Here is a 12,701-nt window from a genome sequence, read left to right on the forward strand (position 1 = left end):
GACAACAACAGAAAAAGAAATCATGAAACCTCCGCGCCTCCTCTCCCTCTCCAGCTCATCCGTCGGTCCCAGCCGCCACTTTAATCATCATCCGACTCCGGATCCGAAGGGGCGTCGCTCTACTCCTCCCTCTCAGCGTCCTCATCGTCGACCTCAAACTCATCCGGCACCGGCGCCTCCTCGCCGCCGTCGTCGTCCTCATCAACAGCGTTCAGAACGCCCGCGGCGGCCGCGGCGCCAGCGCCGGCGCCGAACCCGCCGGGCGTCACGGGCGCGAAGTCGGGCATGGCGGAGTCGAAGCCGCTGCTTGCGCCTGCGCCGCCGAGCTGCTGGCCGGGGGTCGGGGCGGAGGCGGTGGTCTTCTTACGGGCTTTGAGCTCGAGGAGGGATTTGGGCTCTGTGGGCTGGGTGTCTTCGACGAGGACGACGCCGCCGGTGGGCTGGGAAGGTGTTAGTGGTGGATTCTTTGGAGGGGGAAAGGAGTGTTGGTGCAGAGACGCTTACCTTCTTAACGGGCTGGTATCGGCCCTCGCTGGGGAAAGAGATCCAGCGGACCTGCGCGGGCAGGACGCGGCTCATGTTCTCCAGCTCGTAGCCCGCCTTCTCCTTGAGCAGCTTGGCCTTGGGCGAGACCTCCTTCTCCTTCTCCTCGGGCTTGGACGTGTCGACGACGTTGTCCTCGTCCATCTTGTCGCCGGCGTCGGCGTCGGGCTTGGGTGTCGTCGGCTGGTCGATGTCCATGCTCTCGCGGCGGTTCTGGCGGTCCTTGGCGATCTTTCTGCGCTTCGCTTGCGCGGTCGTGGACAGCACGGCGGTCTTGACCTTCTCTGGCGCCTCCTCGGCCTTGACCTCCTGCTCGGGCGGGTAGTCGAACATGCTGGGCTTGGTGTTCGAGTGGAACTTGAAGCTAGGCACTTCGAGGTTCTGGTCGATACCGATGATTGCTGTGGGGGTGAAGGAGAGGGCGAGGAAGTGTGTGAGAGGGAACCAGTACCAGTATTGCGTGAAGATAGCCATGCCGACAATGGCGGCCATGTTGAGGTTGCCGGTAGGTGTCTGAAGGCCAATGGTGGCGTTCCTGCCGCCAGCATCGATAATGCCGAGGGCGAGGCCAGCGCCGAACTTGGCCATCGCGTCCTCATGGCGGTCGCTGACGGCTTTCTGAAGCTGCTTGCGGATAGAAGCAACCTTCGGGTTCTGAGTCTCGTTGACCTGGATCATCACCATGGAGACAGCGACGAAAGCACCCTGCCTGACGAAGTCGACCGAGTCCTTCATCATGGGCTCAAGCAGGTCAATAGCCTCATCGAGACCAGTGCCGGCGCATGCGATACCGAGAGCCATGGTGGCACCGTAACGCACGTGAGGGTTGTAGCTCTCGGACAGAAGCTCAACCATGCGAGGCACAGCGCTGGGCTTGCGGAAGAGGACAAAACCCAAGCTCATGACAGCACTCCTCCGCACGTCATCGCTAACATCACTGACAGCGACATGCAGCAGTTTGCGAACAGCCTTGTTGCTGCTGGTACCACAGTAGGCGAGAGCGAGAGTCATGATGCCTCCGTAGCGGAGGGCAGAGTCTGCGTCGTCCAACAAGCCGTTGATGAGCTCGTCGGCGCCTTCCTGGCGACCGTACATGATGAGAGCCATACCCATGGCCAGACCACGCACAATCTTCTCGTGCTGGGTCTCGTGGGCGTACTGGATCATGTCGTCGAGCGCCTTGACGTTGCCGGTGCCAAGCATGACAAGACCCATAGCAAGGCCGACTGCCTCACCGTTGATGGCGGAGTCGGTGTAAAGCACGTTCTTGAGCTCCTCATAGATCTCATCAGAGCCGGTAGCCATGCCAGCAACACCGAGACCCAGAGCACCACCGTGCTGGACGACCTCCTCTTGAGTAGATTTGAATTGCTCGCGAAGATAGTCCAGGACATGAGTACCGTGGTTAGCGTAGATAAGACCAAGAGCGTAGAGAGAGCCACCCTGGCTGTAAGAGCTTCCAGCGCCCGCAGCTCCATTTGCTCTCGGGAGGTAAGGCTCCAAAAGCTTCTGGCCCTGACCGAGGTTACCACGGTGGATCACACCAAGAGCTGCAGTAGCAGTGAATTTCGACCAGTTGACGGCCTTGCCGAGCCACTCCAGGTTCTCGCGGAAGAAACTGTCGATAGTCGTTCCAGCGTGCATGAAAGCGTTCGCGAATGTCACGGAGGTGTGGAAAATACTGTTGCGAGCTTCCAAAGAGTCCCTCACCTTATTCAGGATCGCCTTGTCGGTCCTGCTGTTCCTAAACAGGAATTCCAGGTTCAAGTCAATGCTCTTGGTTCCGCGCAGAATATCCCGAACGGAGTCAAACGCCTTTTTCTGGTCATCGGACTCCAGTTTAGGCTTTGTTCTTGAAGTGACGACGGTCTTCTGAGCCTTGCTTGCGCTTTGGTTGAGCTCAGTGAGTAGCTGGCTCGATTCCTCGGCGTTCTCATCTTCGTTGGCGCGAGGTGTCGAAGGTGCAGCAGATTCACCGTTTGTCTTAGACTCCTCAGCACTCTCGTCCTCCGGTAGCTCTTCCATAACTTTCTGCAGGAACTCCTGTGTTCCGTTTTCGTAGAGGTCGAAGGAAAGCTGGTAAGCTACAGCAAGCGACTTGCCATCTCCCTTCGAAATCAACTGCTTGATCATATTCGATGCCATCGTGTGCTGGTCGAGATACACAACGCAGCGAGCAATCGCGAAGTAGTCGGGATTCGGGATCTCGTTGAGAAGTTCCAGGATCAGGCGCAGGATCTCGTTACGCAAGCCACGCTCCTGGACCACGTTCATGCAAATATCCAGAATGTACTCAAGGAGCTCGAAAGTCTGCCCAGAAGCGCCCTGCTTGGCCTTGCCCTTCTCCTCCTGGCTAGATTTCTCAATGGCTTCACGGAGTACTTCCATGTTGCGAGCCTCAACCGCGATCCCCACAACCTGCTTGTACTCGCCCTCCTCATAGCATGATTCGAAGATGCGACGAATAACAGTCTGGAGGTTCTTCTTAACCGTGGTGGACAAGGTCAAGGGGTGAGGGTGCGCGCCTGCCACGCCAGCGTTGCCACCACCCGGGGCACTTGAATCCCAGGTGTTGGCAAAATCTCTTGAGAGCAGAGACTTGCTGGGCAGCGTAGACTGCGAGAAAGGTGTCGTCGGGCTGGTTGTGGAAACAGCGGCCGCTGTTGAGCCCTTGGCCCCGGTGAAGGTGTCGTTGAACTCGGCATTGCCGGATGCTGTCTTGGATGCGGGAGTCGGAGGGTTGTGCATGGCACAGAGCGCAATGTAGGTGTCGATGCATTTCGCAATGATAGTCTCCTCGTACTCGGCAGGGTCGTCGATCTCGAAGAGGTCGCCAGCGCCAAGAGCAAATACCATGGACTCGTTGTACTCTTGCAGCTGGTAGTAGACCTTGGAGAGAAGGAGCGCAGCAAGACGGCGGTGGCTAAAGCTCTCATCTTCGTAAAGAGATTCTCTGTGATGAACTAGTCAGCGTGCTGTCCAAACAAGGTGATTCACCTGAGTATCGAGCGCTTGAGCCGCAGTGTGTAAAACAGGCGAGAGTGCCGTTTCTTAACAACAACAGCTATGCGAGCATTTAAAAAGCACGTACATTTGTCCAATGGAGCCAGAAACCTCAGTCCAGACGCTGTCAATCTCATCGTTGAGCCTCTCGAGCGCGAAAGCCTGCAGGGTTGGGTCCGGCTCAGACAGGAAGCCCACCAGACCCGCAGCAGATGTGAGAGCCGGCATTATGGGATTTGAAAGCTGCCTCGCTCCGTCTCTTGCAGATGTATGATCGCGTGCCAGGTGAGCTCAGTGGCGATGGAGTGTTTCAAGGTCGAGGAGGCTGCTGTCTGGCGATCCAGTTCCGGCTGCTGTCGGGGCCGTGGATGCGTGAGAACTGCCTGTGCGGTAGGGAATGACAGACAGAAGGCGGACGTGCGGGAGAGGGTGTTGGTCGCGGTGATGGTTGATGGGGTGGAGGGAGTGCAGGTGGTGGTGTCGCTGACGAACAGCCAGGCCGAGCAGCCCAGAGCAGCAGCACGGACGAGCGAACACAACGCGCATCATCGGGCATGACGGCCGCCACAGCCAGCCGGCCAGCACGGCCACACCCGCCGACTCAAGCAACGAGGCACGAGAGCCCGCCGCCGGACTAATGCACGCGACTTCACTTACACCCTAAAGCACGTGCGGGCATCTTCCTCTCGAGAGCTCGCCACACCTCTCTGTGGCCATTCCGGCTGTCTGTAGTTCCCAACTGTCTGTCTGCAGCGCATCCCGCGCTCCGCTGCTGCTGGCGGGCAGGCCGAAGCGTCCACGTCGCAGCTGCAGTGCCAAGCTCGCCGCAACGGTAGACAGGCGTTTCATGCGCATGTCCCGTAGGATTCCATTCACATCCACCACGTCTTGGCCACCATCGCCGCTACTGTTCCTGTACAATACCTTCCGTGTCCAAGGCCCCTGCTAATCGTCGCCTTGTTCGTAGCTCCCGCGCGCACGTAGCGCCATTGCGAGCCACTCCGAGGGGCTGACCACCGCCGCCCAACCTAGCTCCCTACAAACGGACGAGACGAGCGCGCACTTTCCGGGAGTACCTTGCGCGCACCTGTCAACTGTGCTCCTCCGCCCACGATCGGACTGGATGTTGTGAGATTATCGCAGCGCACCGTTGTCGGCGCATGCGGCAAGCAGGAATGAGAACAAGAGCCAGGATAAACATCGAATAGTCGGCGCAACATGGATCTCTCGTCGGTGCTTAACACAAACTCGGCGCCTGAGCCTAAACCTCCTCAGAGCTCGTCGCCTGCTGCTCAGCGGCAATCGCATCCTCCATCCTTTGCTCCGCCGCCAGGCGCAAATGGCCCTCCAGCATCCTTCTCCCAGCATCCCTCCCATCAGAGCACTCCGCAGTATGCGCCGCCGCTACATGAACACAGATCGCCCACTGGGTCGATAGGTTTCCATAGTAAGGGCGCGACACCACTGCATGCGCCTTCAAACGCCGCGCCTGGACAGTATCCATTCCCGCAACACGCGTCGCAAAGTCCCGTGGCAACCCATCCTAGCCAGCAATACCCACAGTATGGCGGACACTCTTCAGCAACGCCTGGCAGTCGGCCCATGAGTCATGGATACCAGCAACAGCCTCCGACGCCGTCCCAGATGCCACCAGGTGGTGTGCCTCCAGGCTTCCCACAATACTCGTCCTCCCATTCTCCTACGCCTCCATCGCATCATACGCAGACGCCGCATTCTGTCCGCCAGAGCCCCCTAAATACATTTGCCCATCCTCCGCAACCTCCATCGGCTCAGCAACACCATTACCAACACTCCCAACCTAGTACACCCCTCGGTCCACCTTCACTGCAGTATCAACGCACCTCCGGACATGGCAGCCATGCTGAAGTCTTCAGTCCAAGCCATCATCGCAATTTTTCCGGAGCATCGAATGGAATGGCCGCGGGATCGCCTGCCCAACATCAACCTAGCGTAGGCAACTTGATCGACTCGCCAAGTGCCTATAGCCGACAGTCGCCGCAGGTGCGAAGAACGAGTGATTACCTTAGCCAAGGAGAGCGCGAACGCAGCCTGTCTGTTAGTCCCAAGACAAAGGTGGTTCCGCGCCTCCCTTCTCATGGATCACGACAAAGCAGCGTGAACGAGGGCTACAGTGCGCGCACCTCCAGTCACCCGCAGCCATATGAAGCACAAAGTCACGTGCAATCCCCGGTCGCGGGGCGCCAGATAGGTGTGGCGCAGTCCTCATTCGTTAATTCAGCGAGCGATGTAACACAAATGGGCTCACGGTCATCCCAAGTGTCGTATTCAGATGCGCCGAGCCAACCCGCTCCTCAGACTCCTTTGTTCTCGAACGCGGCTCATCCGCAGCACCAAAATCAAAAGATGGGGATGGATAACCTCCTGACCCCATCTCAAGAGGTTCCGTCGTCAGATAGAAGCAGCACAACTGCTCGGAACCACAGCATTGATGCAAGGTCAAGCGCGGTCGCGCAATCACCACGCTATATGGATGTCAAGCAGGAGCCAGCATCACATGCTCTCTTACAGCAGCCAGTGCAGCCAGCTATGAGGAGCGTGTCGAATGGCGATTTTGACCAGAAGTCAACAGATTCTCGTAAACGCCCAGCTGATCACGAGCCGGTATCGGAGCCGCCAACAAAACGTGAGAAGAAGCGGAAGTATGCTGAAAGGCCGATCTGGGCTACACTTGCGAGATCCAACCCGAGGTTCGACGGCGCGAACGGTCTTAATGGACAGAATGGCAGACCGCCCCCTCGTCAACAGCAGCAACAACTCCACCATCAACAGCAAGCTCGGTCAACACCACAACTCGCAAGGGCACCTCATCCTCATCAACGAGCAAATGGACACCCACAGACCAACGGCGCACCGGTTCCAGCTGAGCCATGGCTGCAGGATCCGCCACTGGACACTGACCTTATTCGAGCTCGCTCTGTTTTAGGGCCGTGGGAAAAGACCTTCAAGTATAACACACCGATTCCCTCAATGCTGAGGGTCGTGCAAGACTGGTTCTGGTCGCTGCTTGAGCAGCACGCAGATATCGGAACTGACCCTCGCACTGGTACTATTGAGATTGAAGCGAAGATTGGCACACTGGTGCGTTCTGGAGAGCGCGACAGAGCGCAGGGACCACTCATGAGTGTCGGCGTTCTTCATCCGAGTCTGAACAGTCAATACCGCTTCGAGAGTCGGATGGAAGAGGTAAGCGTCATCCCACTGCAACCTGCAGGCAAATCAATGCTGACATTACTACAGCCCGAGCACGAAGCTATGAACAAATTCCTCAACTCCACAGCCCAAGCCTCCATGGCCCCCGGCCGCGTACATATGCAGTACGAACACCTCTACCAAACCGACACCTTCGCCACCCTCTCCCCCGCCGGCCTGGCCGCCCTCCCACCGATCGTGCAGCGTAAGCCCCTGCACGGCCGCGAGCTCCGCCTGCGCACGACACGCAACACGAAAACCAAGCAGGTGATCGCGCACATCATCAAAGTGCCCCTCGGCGACCTGCACATCCAGAACCCGGGTGAGCCCTACGACTGCCGCATCTCCATGAACCTCGAAGTCAACCTCGACCGCCCGGACCTGCGCCTCGAGGACCTCGTCGAACCGCCTGCGCACGACAAGCCCCCGCCGCCCGAGCGCAGGAAGGACCGCCTGAGCTATAAGCACCTCGCGTACTCGGTCGATCTGACCAAGGTCGAGAGCGCGGGCGTCCCGCCTAAGTACGAGCTGGAGCTCGAGGTGGACGCGAATGTGCTGCGGGCGCAGATCGCGCGCGTCAAGAAGGGCCAGGAGTCGGCGTATGGGGATGTTGTTAGTGGGTTCTTGGATAATGCGACATTCTTGATGAGGCAGGCGCCTTAAAGAAATGCCCTGATGTAGAAGTTTACGATGACGGGGTTTTGGACCGGATTCCGAAGGTTTTTTCTTTTCTTTTCTGCTGGCGAGCGTGGGTGCTGCGGTTGGGCAGCATTTGCGAGCGGCATTGTGTTATTTCTCCCCTTCGTACGTACGAATTTTATGCCGATTACTTTGTGGAGGTATGAATCCTTTCGCGTCTTGGTTTGCAAGCTGCGTGATTTGTCGGTCCTTGGACGGGTTGGGCACCGCTGTATGGGGTCCTCTGGTTGTCGTCCTTCGCGAGAAGAGAGGAGCGTTGCATGACAGTAAATGACATGACTTGCTCTCTCGTTCGTATGTTTGATTTCCACGCCCCTCGAATGCGTGTGCGGAGGTCTGATATCAATGCAAATGTCAAAATTGAGGTGTCATGCAAGCCAGAGCAATGACGATTTTCTCCCTCGTCGCTTCCGAACGTCTGGAGCTCATGCTTGCGAATATGAAATAATCACGCGCTACAGATCGCACTGCAGCGCATTAAAACTATATGGAAATTCACGAAAAGGATCATTGTATCCGTCATGGGCAGTACTTTGTCCTTCCATCAATCAAATCACGCGTTTCCGACCAACGCACCCTACCCCAACCCTAACCCTACTTACCCGCAGATGCAGGCTGGACGATGTCTAGACCGCCATTTGAGTGAGGAGCGGCAACGATGCAACTCAACGATAATTGTATGCGGTCGGGATGTACCCGAATCGGGTTTGTTGAACAAATTGAACGATGGCACCAACGGCACGTGCTGCAGAAGGGTGTAAGATTCGCCCGGGCGGCCTCTACCGTGGAGTTCCAGGGGATGGTAGGTTGGTATGCTACGGCATTCATCTGATCGATGGAGTAGAGCTCATGGCGAGGACACCAAATAGCGGTGAGCAGGGCGTGTGTGGTTACAACGATCACTGTTCCCTTTTCAAGGCACAGTCTCGGGGTTAAGACAGAGTGAGGGCTCTTCGCAAAGAGAGCATAAGGACATCATGGGAGAAGAAGAGAGGGAGGATTTTCTGCAACGGCCCACAAAGTGCGGACATCATAATTGCGTAAATATATAATCGTATCAAGGGACAACCCTATTACTTAAGAACCGGACATGCCCGAAGAAGAAAGAAGATGGGCAGAGGCCACCAATCCCAATGGCCGTAAGATCTCTCTGCAAGTGCGGAAAGAGGCTGGTCGAGACTGATCCAATCAAGCTGACTGCGCGCTTAGAGGGGGAGGGACAGGCAGTTGAGCTCGAGGTTGATGAGGTTGCCGGAGGCATCGCCGGTCTTGCAGCACGCGGCGACGTTGGAGCCGCAGGCCTGCTGGATGGGGACGGCCACTGTGTTCGAGTGTCAGTAAAGGATTTATAAACTGTTGGAGGAATCGTGGGAACGTACGGATGGGGACGTTCAGGCAGTTGGCGCCGATGAGGTCCTCGCCGCTGTTGCAGCAGGCGAGCTTCTGGCCGTTGCCGCAGGCAGCCTCCTGGGAGTCCTTGGAGGCGGAGATCTTGGTGTTGCCGTCAGAGGCGCCCTGGGGGGCGGCGTAGGCAAGGGCGGCCACGGAGGCGATGAGGAGAGTCTTGATGAAGGCCATTGTGTTGATTGGGTTGGTTGACTTAAAGTCGTAAAAGGGTTGTAGAAGCGAATGTGGTTGTTGGATTGATGTGTTGGATGAGGAGAAAAATCTGCCTTTGGGCGGTCGAGAAGGTCTTCTTTATACCATTCGAGTGCCTTGATGTTTGGGTAGTCGGTGTCCCACCGCTGTTTGGGCGGCTTGCTATAGCAGGGTGATATAGGTGATGTATGGCGATCTCAATCCACATGCCGGCCTCCTTGTCTCTAGTTTATTTCACAACGGTGAAGGTCTTGGCTTGCATATTCACGGCCAGAGACAGAGTCTGAGGACCGTATGGCCTTGAAGGTCTCGGACGTGGCAGCGAAATGCGTACCCTGTTATCTTCGCATTATCTTCCTGCAATCACAGCTCTACCCGATAGATTTTACATGTGGCTCACTCGGAGGCACTGCTGCCAGCCAGCTTCGGATCGCCACAAAAACCAGACTAGGACCTGAGTATCCAAGACATTGCCAGGATGAGATCGAGCACGGCCAGTAGGAGGCAACGCGTTCGTGCACGGTGTGGAGAGTCGCTCCCTTGGACTACGTCCTAGTCAAATCAAGGGCAAGAGCGGTGCACGGTCGAGCCCCAAAGAGACTCATCGGAAAGCGGATACCACGTGGGTGTCCCTTTCGGGACCCCATAAGCCCACAGCTCGGTGGGCCGTACAACGCCTGACCAGCTGTGCTTTGTTGCGGCATCTGAAATGATCGACCTCATATGCCTGGGTCCAGTCCTCCGCCCTAAAACGGCAACAGCTACCTGTACGAAAACTCGGTCAGTAAACGAGAAATTCGGTGAGGCTCATGCTGCGTCACACGCTGTACTCAGGTATCAGTCGGACGGGCTGCAGACATGTCGGTCTGCAGGCAGGATACCACAACGACTTGGCTGCGTCCAGTCGGGTGTTGAGAGACACTGTGTGGAGCTTATTCTCCCCGCAAGAGACTCCACCAAAGGAACCGTTAAGGCGTCGATCCGAAAGTCTCTGAGATCTTCCCGTTTCTCCCAGGGGGATTTGGTGCATCTTTGGCCCCCGGAAGCCCATCGGCTCCCCTGATGCTGGCCTATATCGCTCACATTTTATAGCTATGATCCGCCGAGCTAAATTCGCACCTACAGCCAGGCGGGAACATGCGGGGACTACGTCGAACACCGAGATTTGTTAGGCTGCAGGCATCTCACCGTCTCGACGGAAACAAGATGAGAAATGTTCACCGGCGTGTGAAAGCGTCCTTGGAGCCCATCCGAGCATCACTAGCTCCAGATTCGCGGCGGGTTGTGATTGTAAGCATGTGATACATATCACGCCGCGGAGAAACATTGCCGGTTAGGCCGAGACCCTTCGAAACTGTTGAAGGATACCATGATGAAAAATGTCTTTGTTGCACAAATTCACCACAGAGTTGTTTGTTTTGCGTCCTATTCGCAAATCCCATATCCTCTTTTCTGTCATTCACGAAGTAACGTCCAAGCGAAGAGTAAGGTGCATCGAGAGGGAATGAAGAATAAAGAAGAGGCTGGTGCAAGCGGGGCTCAGGATATGCGAGAAGAAGCGCTGACTCTGTGGTTACCATACGAGCTTTGAAGTCCTCAGAGCAATTGAAACGTTCATGGGAAAACTCGGCCGACTGCTGAAAGTCGCATGCGGCACCCTTGGAGAGGTTTGCAGCGACTGGCGTTCCTCAAACCCAAGATTCTCGCCGCAAGCCTAATAGAGCGCTTCTCGCAATGTCCACCGGGAGAGTTTCGAGTAATCATTCGGCCTTGCGAGCGAGACTAGATCATAACCATGGTAGGTTTCCTCGTCTATGCAACCACAGGAAGTCGATACTTGAGAGACAAATGGAAGTCGGGTAAGCCTACACCGGCTGCTTCCTGCTCCGAGACTCGACAAGAGCGCAATGCTATTTCAGCACGGACGAAGGGTTCTGAGTCCGAGAAAAGCCTCGCTGTCATTGCAGCGGCACTTTCGTCATTGCTGGTAGAGAAGAGTCGTCAATGGAGAGGGACGTCTGAACAACGGCACTGGGCAGTTCGTCGTTGCCGACAATCCTAGTCCCATGCCCGAAAGACTTCAGCGAAGGGCTGCCATTCCACTGCTACGCTGTAGCCTGTTGAAGAAGGCTTTGCGAAAAGATGCCAGAATTTCATGCTCTTGAGTTCTAACTCATCTGATGATGGGTATAGACATTCTTTGACTGATTGAGAGGCCTGTCGAGGATGCGTCCTCTTCCTCAATACTGGAATCAAGATAGCAGTGTTAGAAAATAGCAAAGGCCCGAAAGACAGGCAGGTTGTGAGATGATAGAAATCGAAGGTGCAGTGACATGAGGGAAGTGTAGTTGTTCACAGTCGACCCCTTTGCTGAGGTGGGGCGCCAAAGATCCGCTGCCGCCGGGCGGCCCTCTCCGTCGAAAAAGCCCCGCATGCGCGTCATTTTCAAGATGCCTCACTTTGCGCCAGAATTCGTGATATCACTGAGTTCGATACATACATTTACTCCTAATAGGAATATATCACATTCGCAAATATGTCTGTCCAAACGCCTAACGGACCAATCAACGCCGAGAATGCGGACAACTTCGAGGATATCGAGAAGCAGTTCGCTGTGAAGGGTGAGTGCTTCGGCCGCCAGCCTTTCTTCGCATGAGTCGCACTCACATTTTATGTGTAGTCGTCCAGCACATGACCACATACTGGTCGATCCTCGAGAAGATGCCTGGCTCTAAGCTGCGCCTGACCAAGATTGACGACGATATTCACGAGCACTTCCTCAAGGAGTTCCCCGACTATGACCTCAAGGCCACGATCAACGAGGACGAGATGAAGAGCAAGCAGGGCAAGGAGAGGTGGCGCAACTTTATCAACACTTACGAAGGCAAGGTTGACGACTACAACTTCGGCACAATGCTGCGTGCCAACCCTGCGTGGGAGTACGGAGAGAAGGAGACCATTTTCGGTAAGAACATCAACCGGGATGCATATTTTTCGATACCTTCTGTGATAGGGCATTCGTTCTACGTTGGAGCGAACACCGGTTGCTCACACGCGATTGAGGTTCCCTACATCGTTGATTGCAGGCCACATCCGTCCTTCAAGTTCCCTGCAACGATTGATTAAGCTAACGCTGCCTCTAGCTGTTCGCATGCAGTTTTACGCCATCGAGATCGCCAGGTTTGTTATTCGATGTAGATCTAGCCTTCTTTCGGACCGCTTGCTCATTGTTGATAGGAACCGCGCTGGCCTCAACGACTGGATCCACGAGAAGGCGAAGAAGGAGGGCTCATCTTAAGCATCCAAAGCAGGACGATAGACAACTTTACGACAGTAACGCGACAACCTTGTCAAGTAAAGCTCCCAAAAGCTTCTGCAGAGAGATCAGCTCTCGGGATCTCACTCAGATCTCAAGCCACATACCCATTGCCTCGCACAACAGAAGCGAAAAGAGGCCGGTTGCTGCAGAGCCGGATCGACCCGACGATCAATTTGACAGTGTCGCGGGTGACAATTGTTGTATGAGGACACATATGCAGCGTGAAGGAATGCGAAGTTAAGTTTACGAGCAATTATTTCCTGTGATGTCAAATGTTGAAATATGTACGTGGCTCATCAGGTCGAGA

At 55.8% G+C, this 12,701-nt stretch overlaps 4 protein-coding genes across 4 annotated transcripts; 2 read left to right on the forward strand and 2 right to left on the reverse strand.

The window, feature by feature from the left end:
- Positions 1-119: 119 nt before the first annotated feature.
- WHR41_03195 (uncharacterized protein) lies at positions 120-4,027 on the reverse strand (the record flags this gene model as incomplete). The annotated part of the gene is made up of 3 exons (XM_069371801.1): positions 3,635-4,027; positions 505-3,496; positions 120-440 (listed from the first exon to the last, which is right to left on the reverse strand). The coding sequence occupies exons 1-3, from the start codon at positions 3,772-3,774 to the stop codon at positions 120-122; spliced, it is 3,453 nt and encodes a 1,150-aa protein (XP_069231105.1). The 5' UTR covers positions 3,775-4,027.
- A 399-nt stretch (positions 4,028-4,426) lies between these two features.
- WHR41_03196 (uncharacterized protein) lies at positions 4,427-7,767 on the forward strand. The gene is made up of 2 exons (XM_069371802.1): positions 4,427-6,771; positions 6,826-7,767. Exons 1-2 carry the CDS (start codon positions 4,765-4,767, stop codon positions 7,438-7,440), a joined length of 2,622 nt encoding a protein of 873 aa, XP_069231108.1. The 5' UTR covers positions 4,427-4,764; the 3' UTR covers positions 7,441-7,767.
- A 914-nt stretch (positions 7,768-8,681) lies between these two features.
- Positions 8,682-9,054, reverse strand: HCh-1_1 (Hydrophobin-1; the record flags this gene model as incomplete). The annotated part of the gene is made up of 2 exons (XM_069371803.1): positions 8,682-8,797; positions 8,856-9,054. The coding sequence occupies 2 exons, from the start codon at positions 9,052-9,054 to the stop codon at positions 8,682-8,684; spliced, it is 315 nt and encodes a 104-aa protein (XP_069231107.1).
- A 2,498-nt stretch (positions 9,055-11,552) lies between these two features.
- Positions 11,553-12,647, forward strand: WHR41_03198 (uncharacterized protein). Its single transcript, XM_069371804.1, has 4 exons — positions 11,553-11,696; positions 11,756-12,040; positions 12,219-12,255; positions 12,313-12,647. Exons 1-4 carry the CDS (start codon positions 11,612-11,614, stop codon positions 12,371-12,373), a joined length of 468 nt encoding a protein of 155 aa, XP_069231110.1. The 5' UTR covers positions 11,553-11,611; the 3' UTR covers positions 12,374-12,647.
- Positions 12,648-12,701: the final 54 nt, after the last annotated feature.

Source organism: Cladosporium halotolerans (genome assembly GCF_011745625.1).
Source record: "Cladosporium halotolerans strain TM138-S3 chromosome Unknown Sca8, whole genome shotgun sequence".
NCBI lineage: Eukaryota > Fungi > Ascomycota > Dothideomycetes > Cladosporiales > Cladosporiaceae > Cladosporium > Cladosporium halotolerans.

Coding starts and splice junctions, on each gene's coding strand:
- WHR41_03196 (XM_069371802.1), top strand. CDS start 4,765: ATGGATCTCTCGTCGGTGCTTAACACAAACTCGGCGCCTGAGCCTAAA. Junction 6,772..6,825: donor TCGAGAGTCGGATGGAAGAG/GTAAGCGTCATC, acceptor ACATTACTACAG/CCCGAGCACGAAGCTATGAA.
- WHR41_03198 (XM_069371804.1), top strand. CDS start 11,612: ATGTCTGTCCAAACGCCTAACGGACCAATCAACGCCGAGAATGCGGAC. Junction 11,697..11,755: donor GAAGCAGTTCGCTGTGAAGG/GTGAGTGCTTCG, acceptor TTTTATGTGTAG/TCGTCCAGCACATGACCACA. Junction 12,041..12,218: donor AGAGAAGGAGACCATTTTCG/GTAAGAACATCA, acceptor CGCTGCCTCTAG/CTGTTCGCATGCAGTTTTAC.